Source organism: Pinus tabuliformis, chromosome 6 (genome assembly GCF_031772625.1).
Source record: "Pinus tabuliformis cultivar Carrire ecotype Pingquan chromosome 6, CPIR1, whole genome shotgun sequence".
Classification (NCBI taxonomy): domain Eukaryota; kingdom Viridiplantae; phylum Streptophyta; class Pinopsida; order Pinales; family Pinaceae; genus Pinus; species Pinus tabuliformis.
In genome coordinates this window covers 363,966,009-363,984,763 of record NC_142292.1, presented here as the reverse complement: position 1 = coordinate 363,984,763, position 18,755 = coordinate 363,966,009, and the positions used below count along the sequence as shown (strand labels likewise).

Sequence of the window (18,755 nt, the reverse complement as noted above, 5' to 3'; positions counted from 1 at the left end):
GGGTCCCATCAAATATTTTGATCCCTCACTTAGGAAAATCGAGCTGCCTCCAAGGGGTGGGTATTTTGGGTGGGTGAGTGGCCCCCACAATCCACTAAAAATCACATCGACCCCCTTTCTCCTAAGTTCTTCCACCAAAAATGCATTAAGCCAAAAATAACAAAATTGCCAAAAATGGTTTCTCCTCTCCTTGGGAAAACAATTACGAAGGGACATTGCAGTCCTCCCCTCTCGGATGTTGCTTGTCCCCAAGCAACTACAAAACTGGATGCTGCAAGATTTGTTCACTTCATCATGTGGCATCCTCTACTGGCAGATCCTTCCATTTGTCCAGGTACTCCCTGATCACGTTGTTTCTCAACCTCCTCTCCCAAGTCTCCAATATGATCTCAAGTGTCAAAACTAAGTGCCCCTCATCATCCAAGGGAGGCAACTCAACTAGTATTGTAATATGTTGCCCCAATGCCCTTTTTAGGTATGAGACGTGGAACACATTGTGAATCCAACTCTCCTTAGGTAGCTCTAACTCATAGGCTACCTCTCCCACCTTCCAGACCACCTTATACGGCCCATAAAACCATGGGCGAAACTTCTTTGCTCCCTTCTGCTTGAGCGAAGATTGCCTGTATGGCTACAAGTGTAGGTAGACCATGTCCCCTACCTCAAAGTGTCTCTCCACCCTAGGTTTATCAGCATATACCATTTGCTGATTTTGGGCCACCTGTAAGTTGTTCTTGAGAGCTCGAAGAATCTCCTAGTTCTCTTGAACCCAATCCTTTACCTTTGGGGCCCTGCTATCTCCAAACACCATGTCAGAAAAAGAAAGTGCATCATACCCACTAAGTGCTCGGAAAGGAGTCATACTGATGGACATGTGATAAGTCGTGTTGTAGCAGAACTCCCCAAGGTGTAGCCACTTGACCCACACTCTCTATTGTCCAGTCATGTAGTTGCGCAAGTACCCTTCCAGCCATTTGTTCACAATCTCTGTCTACCCATCAGTTTGGGGATGATAGCTGGTGCTAGGTGTAATTTTTGTACCCACTATCTGAAACAACTCCTGCCAAAAATCCCCCATAAATCTATCGTCCCTGTCACTCACAATGGCCTTGGGGAGACCATGCAACCAGAAAACCTCCTGAAAGAATAACTCGGCCATCTAAGAAGCTGAAGATCTCGATGAAATAACAAAGAAGTGGGCAAACTTGGTTAGTCTGGCGACCACCACATAAATGTAGTCTCGCCCTTGCACTGTCAGAAGTTCGGTGATGAAATCCATGGATACGCTCTCCCATTTCCTCTCCGGAATGGGGAGCGGCTATAGAAAACCGGTCGGATGACCTAACTCCACCTTGTTTCTATGGGAATCCATGCACTCCCTCACATGTTTCAGCACATCTCCTTTAAGTCCCCGCCAAGGGAACCTCTCCCTGACAGTACAGTATGTCTTGAGGAAACTTGGGTGCCCTGCTAATGGAGAATCATGGGCTACCTGCATGATCCTCTCCTTCAGCTGAGATCCTGGCACTAAATAGATCTGGTCCTTGTAGTAAATCACATCGTTCATCACCCGAAATCGGTCATCTCGGTGCATTCCATCCAAAATGTCGCAAGCCTACCTATCCTTAAAGTACTCAAGCAATAGTTGAGCCTTCCAATCCTGCATGACATCCACCAAAGACAGCGTTGCTGGTCTCCTAGAGAAGGCATCTGCTACCATGTTGTGTTTGCCCTTCACATACTCTATCTCAAAGACGTAAGCTTGGAGCTTACTCACTCATTTCTACTGCCTCTCCTATAAGGATTGTTGCTCAAGGAGGAAGCAAAGACTGTTGTGATCCATCTTCACTTTGAATCGATTGCCCACTAAATACTATCTGAATTTGGCCAGTGCATGCATCACTACAAACATCTCCTTGACGTACACTGAGTACAACCACTTGTGAGGTTGCAATTTCCTGCTTTCAAACACAATAGGATGCCCCCCCTATGTCAAAACGGCCCCAACCCCTTCACCGGATGCATCGCACTCCAACACAAATGGCCGCATGAAAACCGGCAAGGCTAAGACCAAACAACTGCTCATGACCCTCTTGAGGCGCATGAAGGCCTCATTTTCCACCTGCGTCCACTCAAAAGCTCCCCTATTCGTCAAGTCCGTAAGAGGTGCTGCATGTTGTGAGAATCCCCTCACAAATCTCCTGTAATACGTACCAATGCCCAAGAAACCCCTTAGCTTCGTCACGTTCCTGGGTGTAGGCCAATCCTAAATTGCCCGAATCTTCTCCTCATGCACCATCACTCCATCCTCCCCAATCACATGCCCTAGGTACAACATCTCTGTTAGCCCAAACTCACATTTGGACAACTTCGCATACAATTGTTGCTCCTCAAGTATGCGAAGCACCTCCTCCAAACGTTGAAGATGCTCCTCCCATGTTCTACTGTAAATGAGTATGTTATCGAAGAAAACTAGGACAAAGCATCTCAGTTGTCTATGGAACATGTGATTCATATAGGACTGGAATGTGGTTGGAGTATTGGTTAGCCCACAGGGCATCACAAAGAACCCAAAGTGTCCATAATGGCAATGAAAAGCAGTGTTTAGAATATCCTGCTCCCTCATGTGAATCTGGTGGTACCCCAAATGTAGATTTATCTTAGAGAAGTATTTAGATCCCCTAAGCTCATCCATCAATTCATCTATGCGTATAATGGGGTATCTATTCTTCAAGGTCTTCTTATTGAGAGCTCGGGGTAGTCCATGCACACAGCGTCCCATCTTTCTTCTTCACCAGCACCACGGAAGAAGCAAATGGGCTCGAGCTAGACCTGACGTGTCCCAATCTCAACAACTCCTGAATGGCCCGCTCTATCTCATCCTTTTAGGTCTTCAAGTGCCTATAAGGGGTGGTGATGACTGTGTTCACCCCCTTCAGCTCAATGGTGTGCTCAAATCCACGGTCTGGCAGTCTACTTGGTGGAACATCCCCAAAAACCCCTTGGTGCTTCTTTAACAAGGCTAGTATGTCTGGATGTATGGCCTTCATATTTGCCCCCAACTCAGAAATCCGTAGCTCAACTACCCACTCCACATCTCCATGTCGCAGATCTACCTCCATCCGGTGGGTTGAAACTGTCTGAGGGGGAGAAGAGTGCATTCCCCTCATGCTTACGGCTTCCCATCTAGACCCTGGAACTCCATCTCCAGCTTCTACCAATCAGTAGTGACCTTCCCCAATGCATACAACCACTGGATGCCCAACACCACATTGGTGTCTGGGACACCAACCACGAAGAAATGGTCAGTGAGTGAGTAGTTCCCCATCTTCAAGGTCAGCCCGGGTACATACTTAGTACACTGCATGGTCTGGTCTCCGGGTACCAAAACTGAGAAACGCTCAAATTTAGTTCTCTAGATGCCCCTATGCAACAATGAAATTGTGGGTGGCCCCACTGTCAACCAAGACTGACACACACTATCCCTATATAGTCCCCCTGATCCTGAGTGTCAAATACTTTGGCACACGCCAAAGTGAAGCGAGGATTCCCCCGATTGGGGCAAATGGCCCTCCTCTTGGTGGTGGTCATGGTGGTGTTGGCCCTCCAGATGATGGTCCTCCCTCATCTCTCGGCTCCTCTACTGCCTCGGCCTCCTCCTCCTCAGGCTTGCTATCTGAGAACACCTCAACGAAATGAGCTTTGCCCTTGTTGCACTTGTGCCCCGGTGCCCAACGCTCTTGGCATGTGAAACACAACCTCCTCCTCCTGAGGTCCCTCCGGGTGTCATCATTCAACTGGCTACGTCCTCCATCTCTTTGTGGTGCCCTCACATCTTTTTTCCCCTGTGGGGTTGTGGGTCTTGTGGGAAAAAAGGCTCGGCATTGCATCGATCATGTCTCAGGTCCTAGAAATAGCTTTCTGTAGTATTGTGGGCTTGTAAGCCCTCACCCATCCACGCAGAGGCTCAACAAGCGCCTCCACAAACAACATGATCAATCATGCCTATGAAATATCTCACCATCACTGCGAGTGTCTGGAATTCCGTGATGTAGGCCTCTGCGCTGCCGATCTGTCTCAAGTGGGCCTGCTCTTGAAAGTGTAGCTCTGGATCCTTCCTCTCAAACCTTTCCAACAATCTCCTGGTGAACTCTGTATAAGTGGTGATGTGAAGGTGCCCTAGCGTGATCAGCCCGTGATACCACCACTCTTGGGCATCCCCTTCCAAGTGAAGGGTGGTGAAATGTATGGCATCAACTTCCCTCATGGGATTCAAGTGAAAATATGTATCAAGTTTTTGGATCCATGCCCTCGCTGAGCTCTTCGCTGAGCCATCGAAATTCGGGAGTGTAATCTTCCCCGATAGCTTATGCACATCTTTGTTGGATGCTCCTCACCTGTAGTGGCCTCCAAGCCCAGTAGTGCGCCTCTCCTTGAGGTGGATGTACTCTCCAAAGGACATCACTCTCTTGATCTGGCCATCCAACCCCTCATACTCATCAATACCCGATGCAACAGAATGTACCAAGTCCGCAATCAGGTCTGACTCTCTCTCTGGCTCAGCCTCCTTCATGAAATGAGGCATTGTGGGCGGCTAGCTTGCCCACGTTGTGGGGTGTGTGAGGTTGATAGGTACGACTGCCTCCTCCCGCTCCGGAACCCCTGTCACCTTGAGGTTCTCCCTCTGGTTTTCCACCCATTTGCAGAGCCATCACCTACTGCATCATGTCCATCATCAACTGCCCTTGCCTCATCATCTGTTGGTTTGTCCTTAGAAGCTCTTCTAAGACCTTGGTTGTGTTCCTCTGCTGGGTTGCTCATTCTCTTCTTGGTTCTCCATCCTGCCTCTGATATTTTCCACTTTAGTGTCTGAAAATGGGTCTAGATCCTCTTCTCTCCCTCGACCCCTACATCTACCTCCACCACAGCCTCTCTAGAAAACCAGTCCTTAGTATCTTGGTGGCATCACCTGCTCTTGTTCCACACCATGGCCAAGAACATGCTTTGATACCACTGTAATATTCCTAATAGAAGATTTGTAGTGATAACAAAGACATGTAATAAAATTCACAATAAAATTTTACTCAGTAATGAACACATGGACAGAAAATTCTCTTCAAACACCCATCTGGTTCATTTTTCATTAAACAAATATGCTGGAGTACAATAGAAGTTGGATGAGGTGCACCCATAGTTTTAAGAACTGGCCCAGCTAACTGGTTACCAGTCTAACCGGCCAGTTAGCAGGCCCACCGGTTGGAACCGGTGAAAAAACCGAGTTAGATAGGCTATGTGGTGAAAAAAGTGACCTAACCAGCGGGTTTAGGACAGAACCGGCCGGTTTGTATCAAACCGGTCGGTTCTGTCCTAAACCAGCCGGTTACTGGTCAAGCCCACTGTCAGCGCAGTCAGCGCATTTCTCAATGTCTTTTAGGGGTTTCGGAGGGAAACTAAGGGTGTTTTCCTTCCAAAAACACCCTCTCCAAGCCTTTAAGAGGCCCCTCTCCCTCTCATTTGTCTCACACATCTGATTTGGAGTGTTTATGAGTGTTTGTGAGTTTGTTTGTGAGCTTGGAGAGTATTGAGTTTTTGCTGGAGTAGTCATCTTGGAGTTGGAGTTGGAGCTATTTTGGAGATAGTTTGTAGCTGTCAGTGGAGTTGCCATCTTCAAGAGGAGGCTAAGGAAGCTAGTTTGCATTTCTAGGTAAGGATTTTCACTTGAAAATTCCTCATTTGATTGTTGTCCATGAATTAAGGTGCTAAGGATGGTGGATGGGGAAAATTTGGCCATGGGCTACATTTATGAGGCTATGGATCAGGCAAAGGAGCAGATACGGGCAGCTTACAAGGACAGGTTAGCTAAATATGGCCGTATATGGAAGATCATTGATAACAGATGGAACAATCAACTCCATCGTCCTATACATGCAGCAGGGTATTTTTTGAACCCAAAGTATCATTATAAAAATCGGCTAGGAGATTTGCATGATGGGGAGGTCAGAGCTGGATTGATTGATTGCTTGGAGCGCATGGTCCCTAGCCATGCAGACCAGTTGGAAATACATAGACAACTTACTGTTTTCACTATGGCAGGTGGTACTTTTGGCAAAAACTTAGCAAAGATGGCAAGAGATTTGGACCAACTAGGTAAGCAATTCCAATTTCCAATTTGTTTTTCTTTTCAAGTTAAAATTGTTTACGTTCTTTACAATTCAAATTATAAACTAAGTTACTAATTAATGTCTTTTTCTTTGCAGCACATTGGTGGGAGTCATTTGGTGGCCAGTGTCCTCAATTGCAAAGGTTTGCAATTAGAGTCCTCAGTCAAACTTGCAGTGCTTCAGGTTGTGAGAACAATTGGTCTGTTTTTGAGCGCATACACACGAAGAAGAGAAACGGTTTGGAACAAAAACGGTTAAATGATCTTGTTTTCGTGCAATACAACCTTCGACTGAGGAGGAACCAAATGATGAGAAAAACACCTGATCTAGATCCCATTGTGTTGGACGATATTGATCCAACATCAGAATGGGTGGAGGAGACTGAAGACCCTGTGTTTGAGGCTGATTTTGATATCGACATGGCTTTAGCACGGGATGAAGCAGATTATGTGGCGGCATCAGAACCAGGATCAGTAGCAGCATCAAGGAAAGGCAAAGAACCAATGGAAGGCACTAGTCATGCAGGTTGACAAACTCGTGCTTCCATTACGTCCACTTCTATTGTTATTGGTGGCATTGATACTAAGGTTGCAGATCAGGCTGGGGCATCCTCAGACTCTGAACCAGATGATGTTTATGTATCTCCTGATGATGATCTTGTGGCTAGTAGTGATGATGAACTTGATGATTGATCATGTGTGCACTGTAGACTTGTAGTAGGCCAATGGCCTCATAGCTTGCAACATTGTTTTTGGACTTTATAGGCCATTTAGAGCCTCATTGCTTATGTATTTTGCTATTTTGTCGATGATATGTATTGCACTTGGTGCCATTTTGATATATTCACCTTTACATGGTATATAAATGAGCAAACTTTGCATATTTTGTCTCTATTGGCTTAGAATCATGGTTTTAAATCTTAAAAATAGTTTTGTTTCATTAAAAGTTAATTATTTAATATATTTTTTAAAACCGGTTCGTTTAGACCAAACCAGTCCTAGTTAGACCGGTTCCGATCGGTAAACCGGTTCATTAGGTGGACCGGTCTGGTCACCGGTTCCAGTTTTAAAAACATTGGGTGCACCTAGGCTTGCACAAGGCAAGCTACAAGCCTCAGGTGATCAATACAAAAGTGCCCAGCTACTGTGAATTCGCTGCTCCCAAGAGAATTGCGTTGTCCCCTCAAATCTGCGCTGCTGGCTGACTTCAAGCTTTGATTTACCCCCTCAAGTCAACCTATAAATTTCTGCAATTTTGGAGATGTACTCCTCTCCAAAAACCCAGAAAAACTCAGAAAGGGTTTTCCCTAGTTTAGACCTGCCAATTTCGACCCCTTGGGGATTGGCCCTCCTCCAATACTAGAAATCGATGCCTATAACTGGAACTGCTGTAACTCGCTGCCAAAATGTCAGGAAATCTCCCAAATCAGCCTCCCAACAATTTCCCCACAACCCAGCTCCCCAATCCTCCGGTTAAGCTTCCCTCCAAGTGACCCCCACTAGTGACTGCACAATCGTGGGTGAGGATGACGTAGTCCCTTCGACCAGCAGCTTGACTTGAGTATTTGGCTTGCCTTCCTGCTGTAATTTATCTTTTCTAAAGTGGGAAATCGATGAGAATACCTCCCACAACCTTCACATCTGAATTCCCCGGCTCTACTGCTCCACCCGACATGCAATCTCTCCCACTGCGTCCCTACTGCTCCCAAAACTGCGTCCTTGTTGGCCAAGGAAGCGTACTCCTCTGCTGGGTGATAATTCTCTCTGCCTCCAATGGAAAAGAAATCCCTCCTAGGGTGGCACTCGAATTCCATCGAAGAGAGGGATGAGCTTCACTCCTTGGGAAGCTCTTGCGTTGAACCAGTGTTGTTAAAATCGCGATTTTATCGGAAAATCGCGATTTTTTCCCCTTCCCGCTTAAATCACGATTTTTATACGAAAAAATCGCCTACTTTTTTTTGCCGATTTTTACTGAAAAAATCGCGCTTTTTTCAAAAAATCGCGATTTTTTCGAAAAAAGCGCGATTTTTAACGAAAAAATCGTGGGGGCTCAGGACAGCATAGTTTTATAACTTTTTTTGGGTTTTTTCATGCAATCTTTTTTGAAAGAAACAAATAATTTTTGAGTGGGGTAGCTTAATGATCAAGTCTAGGCCCTAGTATGGATATGCTATTCATGGTAATGTTAAATTCTTAAAGTAAAAGTGACATTCTCCTTAATCTTCATTTTCATCCTTTTACTTAAATTTTTAACATTACCATGAAATGACTCAGCATGTTTGAGAGTGGTTCCAGCCTCATTGGATTTCATATGGAGAAAGTAGAATTTTAGATTTCATTTAAAATCCAGCAGACTTATTAGTTTTTCAGGATTTCAGGATTGGGAGATTGTAATGTTTCCAGGTGACACCACCTGCCCGGGCTACCCCTGCCACCAGTAGAGGACGTGGTCTACCTCCTATAGCTCCTACTTCTAGTTCTTCAACGTCTAGATCACATCAGACTCCACTGCCATTTCCACCTGCACGGGCACCAGCATCTACATCTAGAGGGAAAGGGAAAGCTGTGGCATTTTCTCGCAAGAGGGGCAGAGGAAATCAATAGGATTAGACTTTCATTTTATTGTATATGACATTATGACATGGTGAGATACATTATCATATTTTTTGTTGATATTTTGAGGCTGGGTTGGGACTTACTATTCAGGACATGATTCAATGTTATGTGTGATTTTAGCGCTAGAAATGATATTAAACATCTTATATATTAGTTTTTTTATCATATTTATGTGTCAATGTATTTATTTTATGTTGTAGATGGTTTAGATATTAAAAAAATTGAAAAAAAATGAAAAAAAATGAATATTTTTGTACCAAACGATTTTTTCCCTCTTTTTTCCGATTTTTTCCCGATTTTTCCGATTTTTTCCGATTCATTCCCCGCGCCGATTTAATCCCGATCGCGCTTTTAACAACATTGCGTTGAACAACACTTGTAGCTTAGCTAAATAGCCAAAGCAACAATGAATTCTCAAATCATCAAAAGGCCCCAACTTCTGCTCACTTCCTTCTATTTATGCTTGCTCCCTTGGGCCCCATGTGGATCCCATCAAATATTTTGATCCCCCACTTAAGAAAACCAGGCTGCCTCCAAGAGGTGTGTATTTTGGGTGGGTGAGTGGCCTTCACAATCCACTAAAAAGAACATCGACCCCTTTTCTCCTAAGTTCTTCCACCGAAAATGCATTAAGCCAAAAATAACAAAATTGTCAAAAATGGTTTCTCCTCTCCTTGGGAAAACAATTAGGAAGGGACATTACAATATAAAATTTATATAAACAGTTAAATATAAATATAAATATAGACAATTAAATTTAAATATGAAATATATATAGAGACTGTTATTTTAATAGAAGTGTCATATATTGAGGGATTTCAATAAAAGTAAAAAATTAGAAATAGTAGATTAATAAATTTTATTAAATCTCAAGCTAATAAATATTGTGGGACATAGAAAAACATAAAGTAATATTAAAAAATTGTCTACATGGCATGTTTTATTAATTTTTTGATTTTTCCTTAGGAGGCCACTTTTAGGCTGAAATTTCCTCTAATGACATAATTAGACACTGATTCTTAATAAAAACACAACATTATAAATCAGATTCAGGAAATTGGAAATTCCAATTGAGCAAAGACTCTAAAATACATCTACAACAATAGTTGTGGCATTTTCAAAATTCAAATGCCCTTACTTTTAAGTGTTGTCTCAAGTTGGCTGCTTCTTGCTGTATTTTCTTTTTGTGACGACCATATATCACAATCAGCCTCTCAAATGAATGATTGCGATGATCCTGAAATACATTTCAATGATGAAACCATGAATACAAAAACATGTAAAATAAGAATGTGGCTTAAAACCAAGAAACTTTGGTCAAGATTTTGCAATACCTCATCCAAAATTGCACAATCTGAACATACTGGAGTACAGCACGTTGAACAGAAGTAAGATAGTGGACTCTGATGAACTGAACAAAGCTGCCATCATCATTCAAGAATCAGTCAAAATAAAGGTTGCACGAATCCAGTTTATAAGGTGTCATGATACTAACAGATCACAAGATAGTGGGGTTTTAATCATAACAACCATCCCAACATTAGGTGCATTTTTTTTAGATTTTTGGTAAGCAGTGTTTTCATAGTTAGAACACCTGCTTTAATCATATCTTTAGCTAAAATTTTCAGCAGTTCAAAAAGAATAGATATGGGCATTTGGATAAATACAATTAAACCCCAACTTGTAATTAGAAATTACAGCAATGGAGGCCTACATCTGGAGATCATAGATTATGGGAATAATACACATTTTCTCTGATAGATAAAAACACAAGTGGCTGATGCCTAATTCCACACACTGTTCTACAGTCAGATATTGAAGACAACCATCAAGTTGTAGATGGCATCTCTGCTTTGATAGAATCTAGTTTCCTGTTTGTTGTACATGCATCTCTATGTGGTCTTTCGGATAAGCCTATGGTGGCTATATCCAAAGATAAGACAGTGAACACTACCAGCATAGATAGTAACCGACTACTGCTTGAGTATTAATGTATTTACAGAAGGAAGTGCAGTGAAGCAGCTTAGTTCCTGTTGTTTAACAAAGTAAAATTGTTTTATGCAGAGCTTTGCTATTTCAGTTTATAGTTTGTTTTCTCATGTAAGGTCAGCTCATGTATAGAACATTTATGAACTCTCCTAAGAAATCATATCCTTTGAAACAGGTCCATGTGGACAAAACCACCTCACACAAGAGTAGGTATGTTTTGGTTTATACAGTCAATACAGTGACTCATTACCTACATTATATGCCTATGAAAAGGATGAAACAGAGATGCACAATCTCACTGCCAGAACAACATTTAAAGATTCAAATATATTAAGCCCAGGAAAATGTACATGGCATTTGTAAATCTATGGATGATATCATATTTTCATATGTAGGGAAGGAACAAGCACCAAAAATAAGAATCACTGAGCCTAACTTAGCAGTGGATCACGAAACAGACAGCATGTGATTGGATGTTGAGACCACATAAATCAATAGTGTTGTCTGAGTGTCTGTGTGAAAGCAGGTCTCTGATGCTATAACGCTCAGTATGTTGTGTACATTAACCATTTACACTGGAAGATAATATTCAGAAACGTTACTAATCACCACCCATTACAGTGCACTCTGAGGAGCATTCCAAACTTGGTAACTAGTTTGTGACATGCGACAATTTCAGTCAAACATGTCATTTCACAACCTCATTGAAGGGATATAGTTGTAAAGCAACTCAATGCCTCTTTTAGAAGGTTATTAACACGAATAATTTTAGTGCATGGTCCCTCATAATTAGAATACCATGGCAAAACTATTTTATTATAAGCACACTTGCTTTCATACTAAATCATATTGTGTCGCAAAATTGGGTAATGTCTTGAGGATCTGGTCTAAATGTGTATTTCCCCTTCTAAAGGTTAAACTAAATTGTAATATCTTGATGTAAAAAATATTTCAGTGCCTGTTCCCTCATAGTTACACACCATAGCTAAAAAATTTGAGGGTGAAAAAATACTTAAATCCCTTTTAGAGTCAATTAATTAATTTTTTTGGAAAACTAAATAAAATCCTAAGCCAAAAAATTAATTAATTTAGAGTCAAAAAATAATTATAGAAAAATTAATCTCTCCAAGTGGACAATAATAAAAAATTCGTGGGTCAAAATTAAATTAATTTTTAGAGGTCCTCCACCAAAGGAAAAATGGATATTTTGAGAAAATTTGAGCCATAGGACCTTGGTGGTTAAGTCAAAGTCAAAATTTTGAGGAAATTAATCCAAAATATTAATTTTCGGATTAAAAAAAATGATTTTAAGATAAATTCGAATTTTCCTCAAAAAATAAAAAGTCGACAATGGAGATTAAAAGAAGATCAAGTTATTTTCGACTGACGAGATTATTTTGACGAGGATCAAGCCAACTAGCCGTTATTTTCCACTTGGTGTTGGAATTTCTAAGTTTAACCCGTTAGAAATTCTTCCTGCAATATCTAGTTTATTTCTTCCTACTTGTTTAATTACTTAACAAGTTATTTACCATGTAAATACTAAAAATAAACACAAGTATAGTATCAACATCTACATATCATCAACTGAAAGAAAACAAGCACACAAGTGACATCGTTATATTTGGACTAATGTCCCTAGAAAAACCCAATGCGGGAAAACCAGTTCAACTATTTAGAGAGTTTTATTATTATGTTGTTTTCAGAATACAACTAGAGTGCTAGAAATGGCTCACCCAACGGAGAATGCCCTCAGCAATAGTACCTCTCCTCGAAAACAGATATTCCAGCTGATTGATCACTAGATGAACGGTCCCACAACAACAATTGCAACTTCCACTGCGTTGTGTCACTCTGATAGGGACTGCGTCACCCTACCCGGCTCACCAGCTCCCAGTCTAACCCACGAAATCCTTCCATGAATACCTCTTGGCCCTGCGTCAGCTCTGATAGCCTCTGCGTCAACTCTGATAGCCTCTGCATCAGCTTCTGGAGCTTCTGCGTCAGCCCTTAGACCCTCTGCGTCTCACATGTTGGCCTCTCCTAGCTCTGCGCAGCTCCTGGCTGCCTCTACGTAGCACCTATCTGCCTCTACGTCAACCTCTCCGGGCTCTGCGTTGTCTCTCTGGTACCAACTCTGCCTCTCTGTTATGTATTCACTGCCCCTCGCTGCTGATCACTAATTCTATCTCTCTTAGCAAACCCCACTCTAGAGAATAGAATGACTGATCACTCTGTGTATTCTCCAATTGACTCTCAAGGCACACACAATTATCTTTGTTGAATGTGACTAGTGGCAAAGACAAGGTGCAATGCAATTCTGAGCGTCCAGTAGAAAATTTACAAGAGCAAGAGGGTAAATATCATATTGTAAACTTTTATCAAAGCTAAAAGGGCCATTATTAAAGATTCATCAAAATCATTTCGAAACTAAATGTCGAGTCAAAGATTATTATTAGAAAACGCAGAGATACATTTATAAAAGTCAATTGTTCTGCAAGTTGAACGAGGGTTATTTTCTTGAGGCTGATTGAAATCGGGAGATCGTAATGGCCACGACATTTGTTGGTTCGATGCAAGCATCAATATGAATAGGGTGACATATGGTAGATCAACACATAGACATCGTGCTTCCACAAGCTCAGCAGGGATGAAAATTATGTTTTTGTGAACGGGTTCTCTTGGAGCTGCATCAACGAAGAACATGCCACAAATTGCACACAATTTCATTGTATTCTTCTTTGAATTTCTGGCTCAATGCACTCAGTTTGATGAAATATGCCTCCCAGGGTTGTGACAATATAAGAGGTTGCATTGTATCAAACCTGGAGCGGACTTTTGCCCCGGCATTAATCTTGTCAACAAGACCGATTATTTACTCAGCTTGGGATTTCTCGGCATTAGAGGTTGAATATCACTGAATTATTTGGGTAGACATTCCCCATATGTATTACCTACAGAGAATTTCTATCTACCGGGATGATATCTTCCCTGAATTCGTGGATGGTAGATCTTTGTTGAATTGTGGAGTCCAAGTTCGATTCACTGTGAACTGAGTAATCGTCTGTGATTTGTTGGAATGCTGCGATGGAAAGTTGATTTGATAGACAGTTTTTGTTGTGCGTGGGGTGAATCCTGCTAACAGAAGGACATAATACGTCCAAACGTAGCTTGGTCCGCAAACGTAGCCTGGTCCGCACTCTAAAGCAGTGCAACATAGAACGGGTGTTTATTGTGGGTCGATTGTGAAAAATCAAATGTTGTCCATAACAGAATGAAGGTAGATAAGAATGACCTTTGTGTGGGATCAAATGCAGGGAATGGTGCACATTTGTTAGATGGTGCATGCACTCATATTCTGAGTTGACGAGAATTTTTTGAAAAGGCGCAATGTTGGTGCAATGGGCACAATAGTGGAGCTTTTAATTGGCAATTACAAGCATATGTAGGAGGTCGAATTTAGCGCTGCTCAGAGCCAACATAAGGAGAGTTACATGTGTAGCAGCTCGATTCAAGAGCAAGTCTCCCAAGCACAAGCAGACTAGCATGTGGATTCCAGAACTCATGATTGTCAGTCAATGGTACAATGCATACCCAAAACATTTTATTATGAAGAAGCCGAGTCAAATTTTGAGCATATTTTTTTATGGCTAGAATTTCCACTTTAAACTATGGTCGTCTAGAATCATTTGTCCCAGGCGTCAAGTTGGTTAAAGACAATTCCTTGTGTGTTGTTGGTGCCTTGTCAAGCCAACATCAACTTCAACTTCAACATTTCCAAGCATGTACATTTCAGCAAAATAAACTTGTACACTTACACCCATATTCTAGTCGTGAGGAATCTGCTCTTTGTCATTAGTAGTGAAGGTTTGCATGCTTGAAACTTGTGAGAAAACCATTCATCAGTGTCTGCCAGAACCCATAAAATAAACCTTGAAACTTTGTCGATTGCATTTGTTAGAAAATCAGAAAGGTTGAAAGATTTTATTATATAGATAATTACTTGTGATTCTTTTATCTTTATGTTCTTCTTTATCTTTTAGTTCATCAAGCAATTGCCAAAACAATAATACAAGGACAACAAATCTAGGCGGACAGCCACGAGAAAACCCAATCAACAATTCTTCCTTCAATAGTTTCTCAATATAATCCAAGATTCTAGACCCAGACAGAGACTCCCTCCACACCAAGTCAGCCCTCAATCCTTCTCGCAAATGACAACCCTTCACAAGCAACTTCGACCTGGCAGCATCAGCAGCAGCTTCAACCCAGTAGCAGTTTCGACCGAGCAGATGTAGCAGCAATAGCTTCAAAAAAACTTGGAAGACTTTGATCTCCCTTGATACACCTCGGAATTGAGTAAGACTTGTCCCAAAATTTCGATCTTGAGACCCTTTATCTTCCTCCAGAAACTCACACTCATTTCCAGCTTCTTTTTCAGCCCTTAGACAATTTCACACTTCCCAACTTCTAGCTTCAAAGATCAAACTATGTGAGAGAGAATGAGATGCTCCAAATGAATTCAAACTCCTCGTATTTATAGCCCTTATGTGAGGTCGAATTACTTGTCTTGAGGCCGACTTGGTGTGGAGGAGAATAAATTCATTTTTGGCTCAAAAATAATTATTTTTAAATGATCTGAAAGCCCAAGAAGGGTCTCTTTAAATGTACAATGACTCTAATGACTCAGAATAAATCCTAGAAGTCCTCAATGAGGACTTTGACCTAAAACATGATGACCCAAGCATGAAACCCATGCTTTAATAAGTCATAATAATAATAACAAAAATATTTTCTTCATTCTTTTGATAAGTACATCTCAAATACATTTATGAAGACCAAACCTAGATACAAATTTCAACACTCCCTCTTAACTAGGGAGGTATTCATCATTACAAGTACAAGGAAGATCTCAGAACACATGAACCATGAATAACTTTAGGCACTACAATGCCATGGACTAGATTCCTGACTAGGGCAATCTATCCAAGGTCCTCTAACAATTTAGGCACCGCAATGCCATGGACTAGATTCTTGACCAAGGCAATCTATCCAAGTGGGACTAAGATGGACTAAATCTTTCAACCTCTCTAGGTACCATTAGACTTACTTACTAACCATCAACCCAGGGATCTAGGTGCGTATCTGAGGTCAGAGCTCCATGACCAATGCCACCCTCCCTACTTTAGGAACTAGACATCAACACAAAGTGTCGGCCAAATGTCCTCCCAGGTAATGTCTCACTCACAAAGCCCCAACTTCTCGATTATTCCAATCGTAACAAATCCCCCCAAATCTCTCCCAATAAAATTGATCAACGACTCTAAGTATGTCAAAACATGCTATCAAATTTCCGAGAGATTTACCTGTACAAACAAAACCCCAATTAATAACAAACTTTCAAATGTACATAAACATATACAAACCTCTAGGGTCTTATAGACAACTAGATGTTGCTTCTCAACTTTTCATAGTACAACTTATAGAGCTTTTCCAATGAATCCTGATGGAAGATTCCTCAACCATGCATCTTTCTTTCCTACTTCTCATGTAACAACATATTCCATAAATCGATCCAACTTTTCTTGTCTCAGCAACCCTTCAAAACATATTCTCCAATTTCTTCTATCAAGGTGTCCATCATGAATATGACATGACCTCCCTTTCAACTAGGGAGATTCCTTTCATCTGTGCTCCCTCTTAATCTAGGGAGATTTCTTTCATCTGAACTCCCTCTCAATCTAGGGAGATTTCTTTTATTCAAACTCCCTCTTAACCTAGGGAGATCTCATCCAAGCTCCCTATTTAACTTAGGGGAGTTCTACTTCTTCTTTACGACATCGGAGAATCTTTCATGGCTTCCATCCTTCTCATAAGAGTTATCATTATCATCACCATTCACATCATGCTTATCACATCAACTTTTCTTTACGAGCATCTTCACTATCTTGAAGATTACGTACCTACACAACTTAGATAGCAAGTGCAACCAATTCCATAGAAGCATGAAGTTAACCATATAAAAATCACGAAAGCATTCAACTTTATATATCAGATGCCCAAACTTAATTACAAACAAGAGACACATACTCTTCAACTTCTTGCTAGGGTTTTTATAGTAAACCTTAGACTACTTCATCAAGACTTTGAGCATTTCATAACAACCATCACTACATCTAGGGTTTCAATGTTCCTTCCAAAGGTATGACATACCTTACTACAATATATTGCAAACCCTAGAAACAATACAAACAAATATAGGTCTACAAAGTATCTAACACCTTTCAGAATTCATGTTAGACTTCCCACTAGGGTTTCATACAAACCCTAGATTTCATGAGACTTTAACAACCAAAACCAATCATAGCTTAATTCAAAGTAACAACATGACTAGCTTCCACTAGGGTTTGTTGCAAACCCTAGATTTTCTCAAGCAATCAAATATCAGTCATAACTAGAACTCAGATTTCAACAATCTTACACAAACATCAAATTATCATATTGTCATCAGAGATTTTGACTTCTACTAAGGTTTAACTCCAAAACCCTAGAATTCACAAATACTATCATCCTAGATAAGCAAACTTTGACTAGGGCTTAATTCCAAACCCTAGGACTCGTGACTACCGACAAACAAGTCAACTCATACATCTAGGACTTCATTATAGGTGTTTCATAACATGTGTTAGTCAAACCCAACCTCATAAATATCAATAAGAGTTAGACATATGACAAACTTGATTAGACTAGGGTTTGATCAGACAAACACACACATCCCAAGGAAATCATTTCTAAGACATTATAAGGGTCTTTCTTATACATTCTACCAAACCCTAATGATCTAGGGTTTCAAAATACAACAAACCCTAAATTGCCAATACTTCAAAGGTTCGAGATTTCAAACATTGTCATTCAACCCTAACAAGTTATGGTTTCCATAACCATATGAAAACCCCAAACAAGACATCATCAAAGCATCAGTCAATTACTTTAAACATCATCAAAACATTAGACATATTCTTTCAACATTCACCCTAAGCAAATTAGGGTTTCACACATAATCATCGACATACCCTTCAATGTTTTAAAACTCCGACTCGGCCGAGGGTCGACTCCCACTCCGACTCCGACTTGGTATCGACTCAGCCGGCTCGATATCAATGACTCGGTCGTTGTAAAAAATACATTAAATATTTATTTTTTATAAAAACACATAATTTTAAAGATTTTCATTCATGTTTCCAAGCACACAGCATTAGAATATAGATAGAAGACAACATATGATCAAAGTAGGCTCATGACTATATCCATTATATTAAAATGGCACCTAGTGCATTGTCCAATACATACACGAGGATGATATAGAGATCAAAACAAAAACACATAACCAAGGAGGCTAGAAATGGCCTCTACAACAAAAGTCTGTGACCAGTACTACTGGCTACTGCTAGAGTTGCCAACATCATCTGGCTCAGTGTTACTTGGGAGCGGGAGCGACATTTTCGGAAGCTCCCCGTTCGGGAGCAAATCCCAGAGGAGTTCGACAACCAATGTCACTAACATCAAGGTACATAAATGGATTGGTACTCTTGATTAAATACGAGTTCCATACCCTAATACATGACAAAATTCAATGGAAACATTGCAATCCCCCAATATTGAAATCCTGAAAAACCGATAAGTCTGCTAGATTTTGAATGAAATATAAAATTCTACTTTCTCCATATGAAATCCAATGATGTCGGAACCACTCTCAAACATCCTGAGTCATTTCATGGTAATGTTAAAAATTTAAGTAAAAGGATGAAAATGAAGATTAAGGAAGTGACATTCTCCTTAATCTTCATTTTCATCCTTTTACTTTAAGAATTTAACATTAGCATGAATAGCATAGCCTTAGTAGGGCAATATGATCAAATACTAGGGTTTGGGAGAGAGGAATGGACCCCAAAGACCAGCAAACTAATTCATAAACCACTCAGCCATTATC

At 40.9% G+C, this 18,755-nt stretch overlaps 1 protein-coding gene across 1 annotated transcript in view; it reads right to left on the bottom strand.

The window, feature by feature from the left end:
• Positions 1 to 18,755, bottom strand: part of LOC149258807 (uncharacterized) — a 408,511-nt gene that overhangs the window by 266,839 nt on the left and 122,917 nt on the right. Inside the window, exons 5-6 of the mRNA XM_089416332.1 lie at positions 10,111 to 10,197; positions 9,915 to 10,013 (exon numbers count right to left, since the gene is read on the bottom strand). Coding sequence (XP_089272458.1) covers positions 9,915 to 10,013; positions 10,111 to 10,197 — 186 coding nt within the window. The remainder of the gene's footprint in view (positions 1 to 9,914; positions 10,014 to 10,110; positions 10,198 to 18,755) is intronic.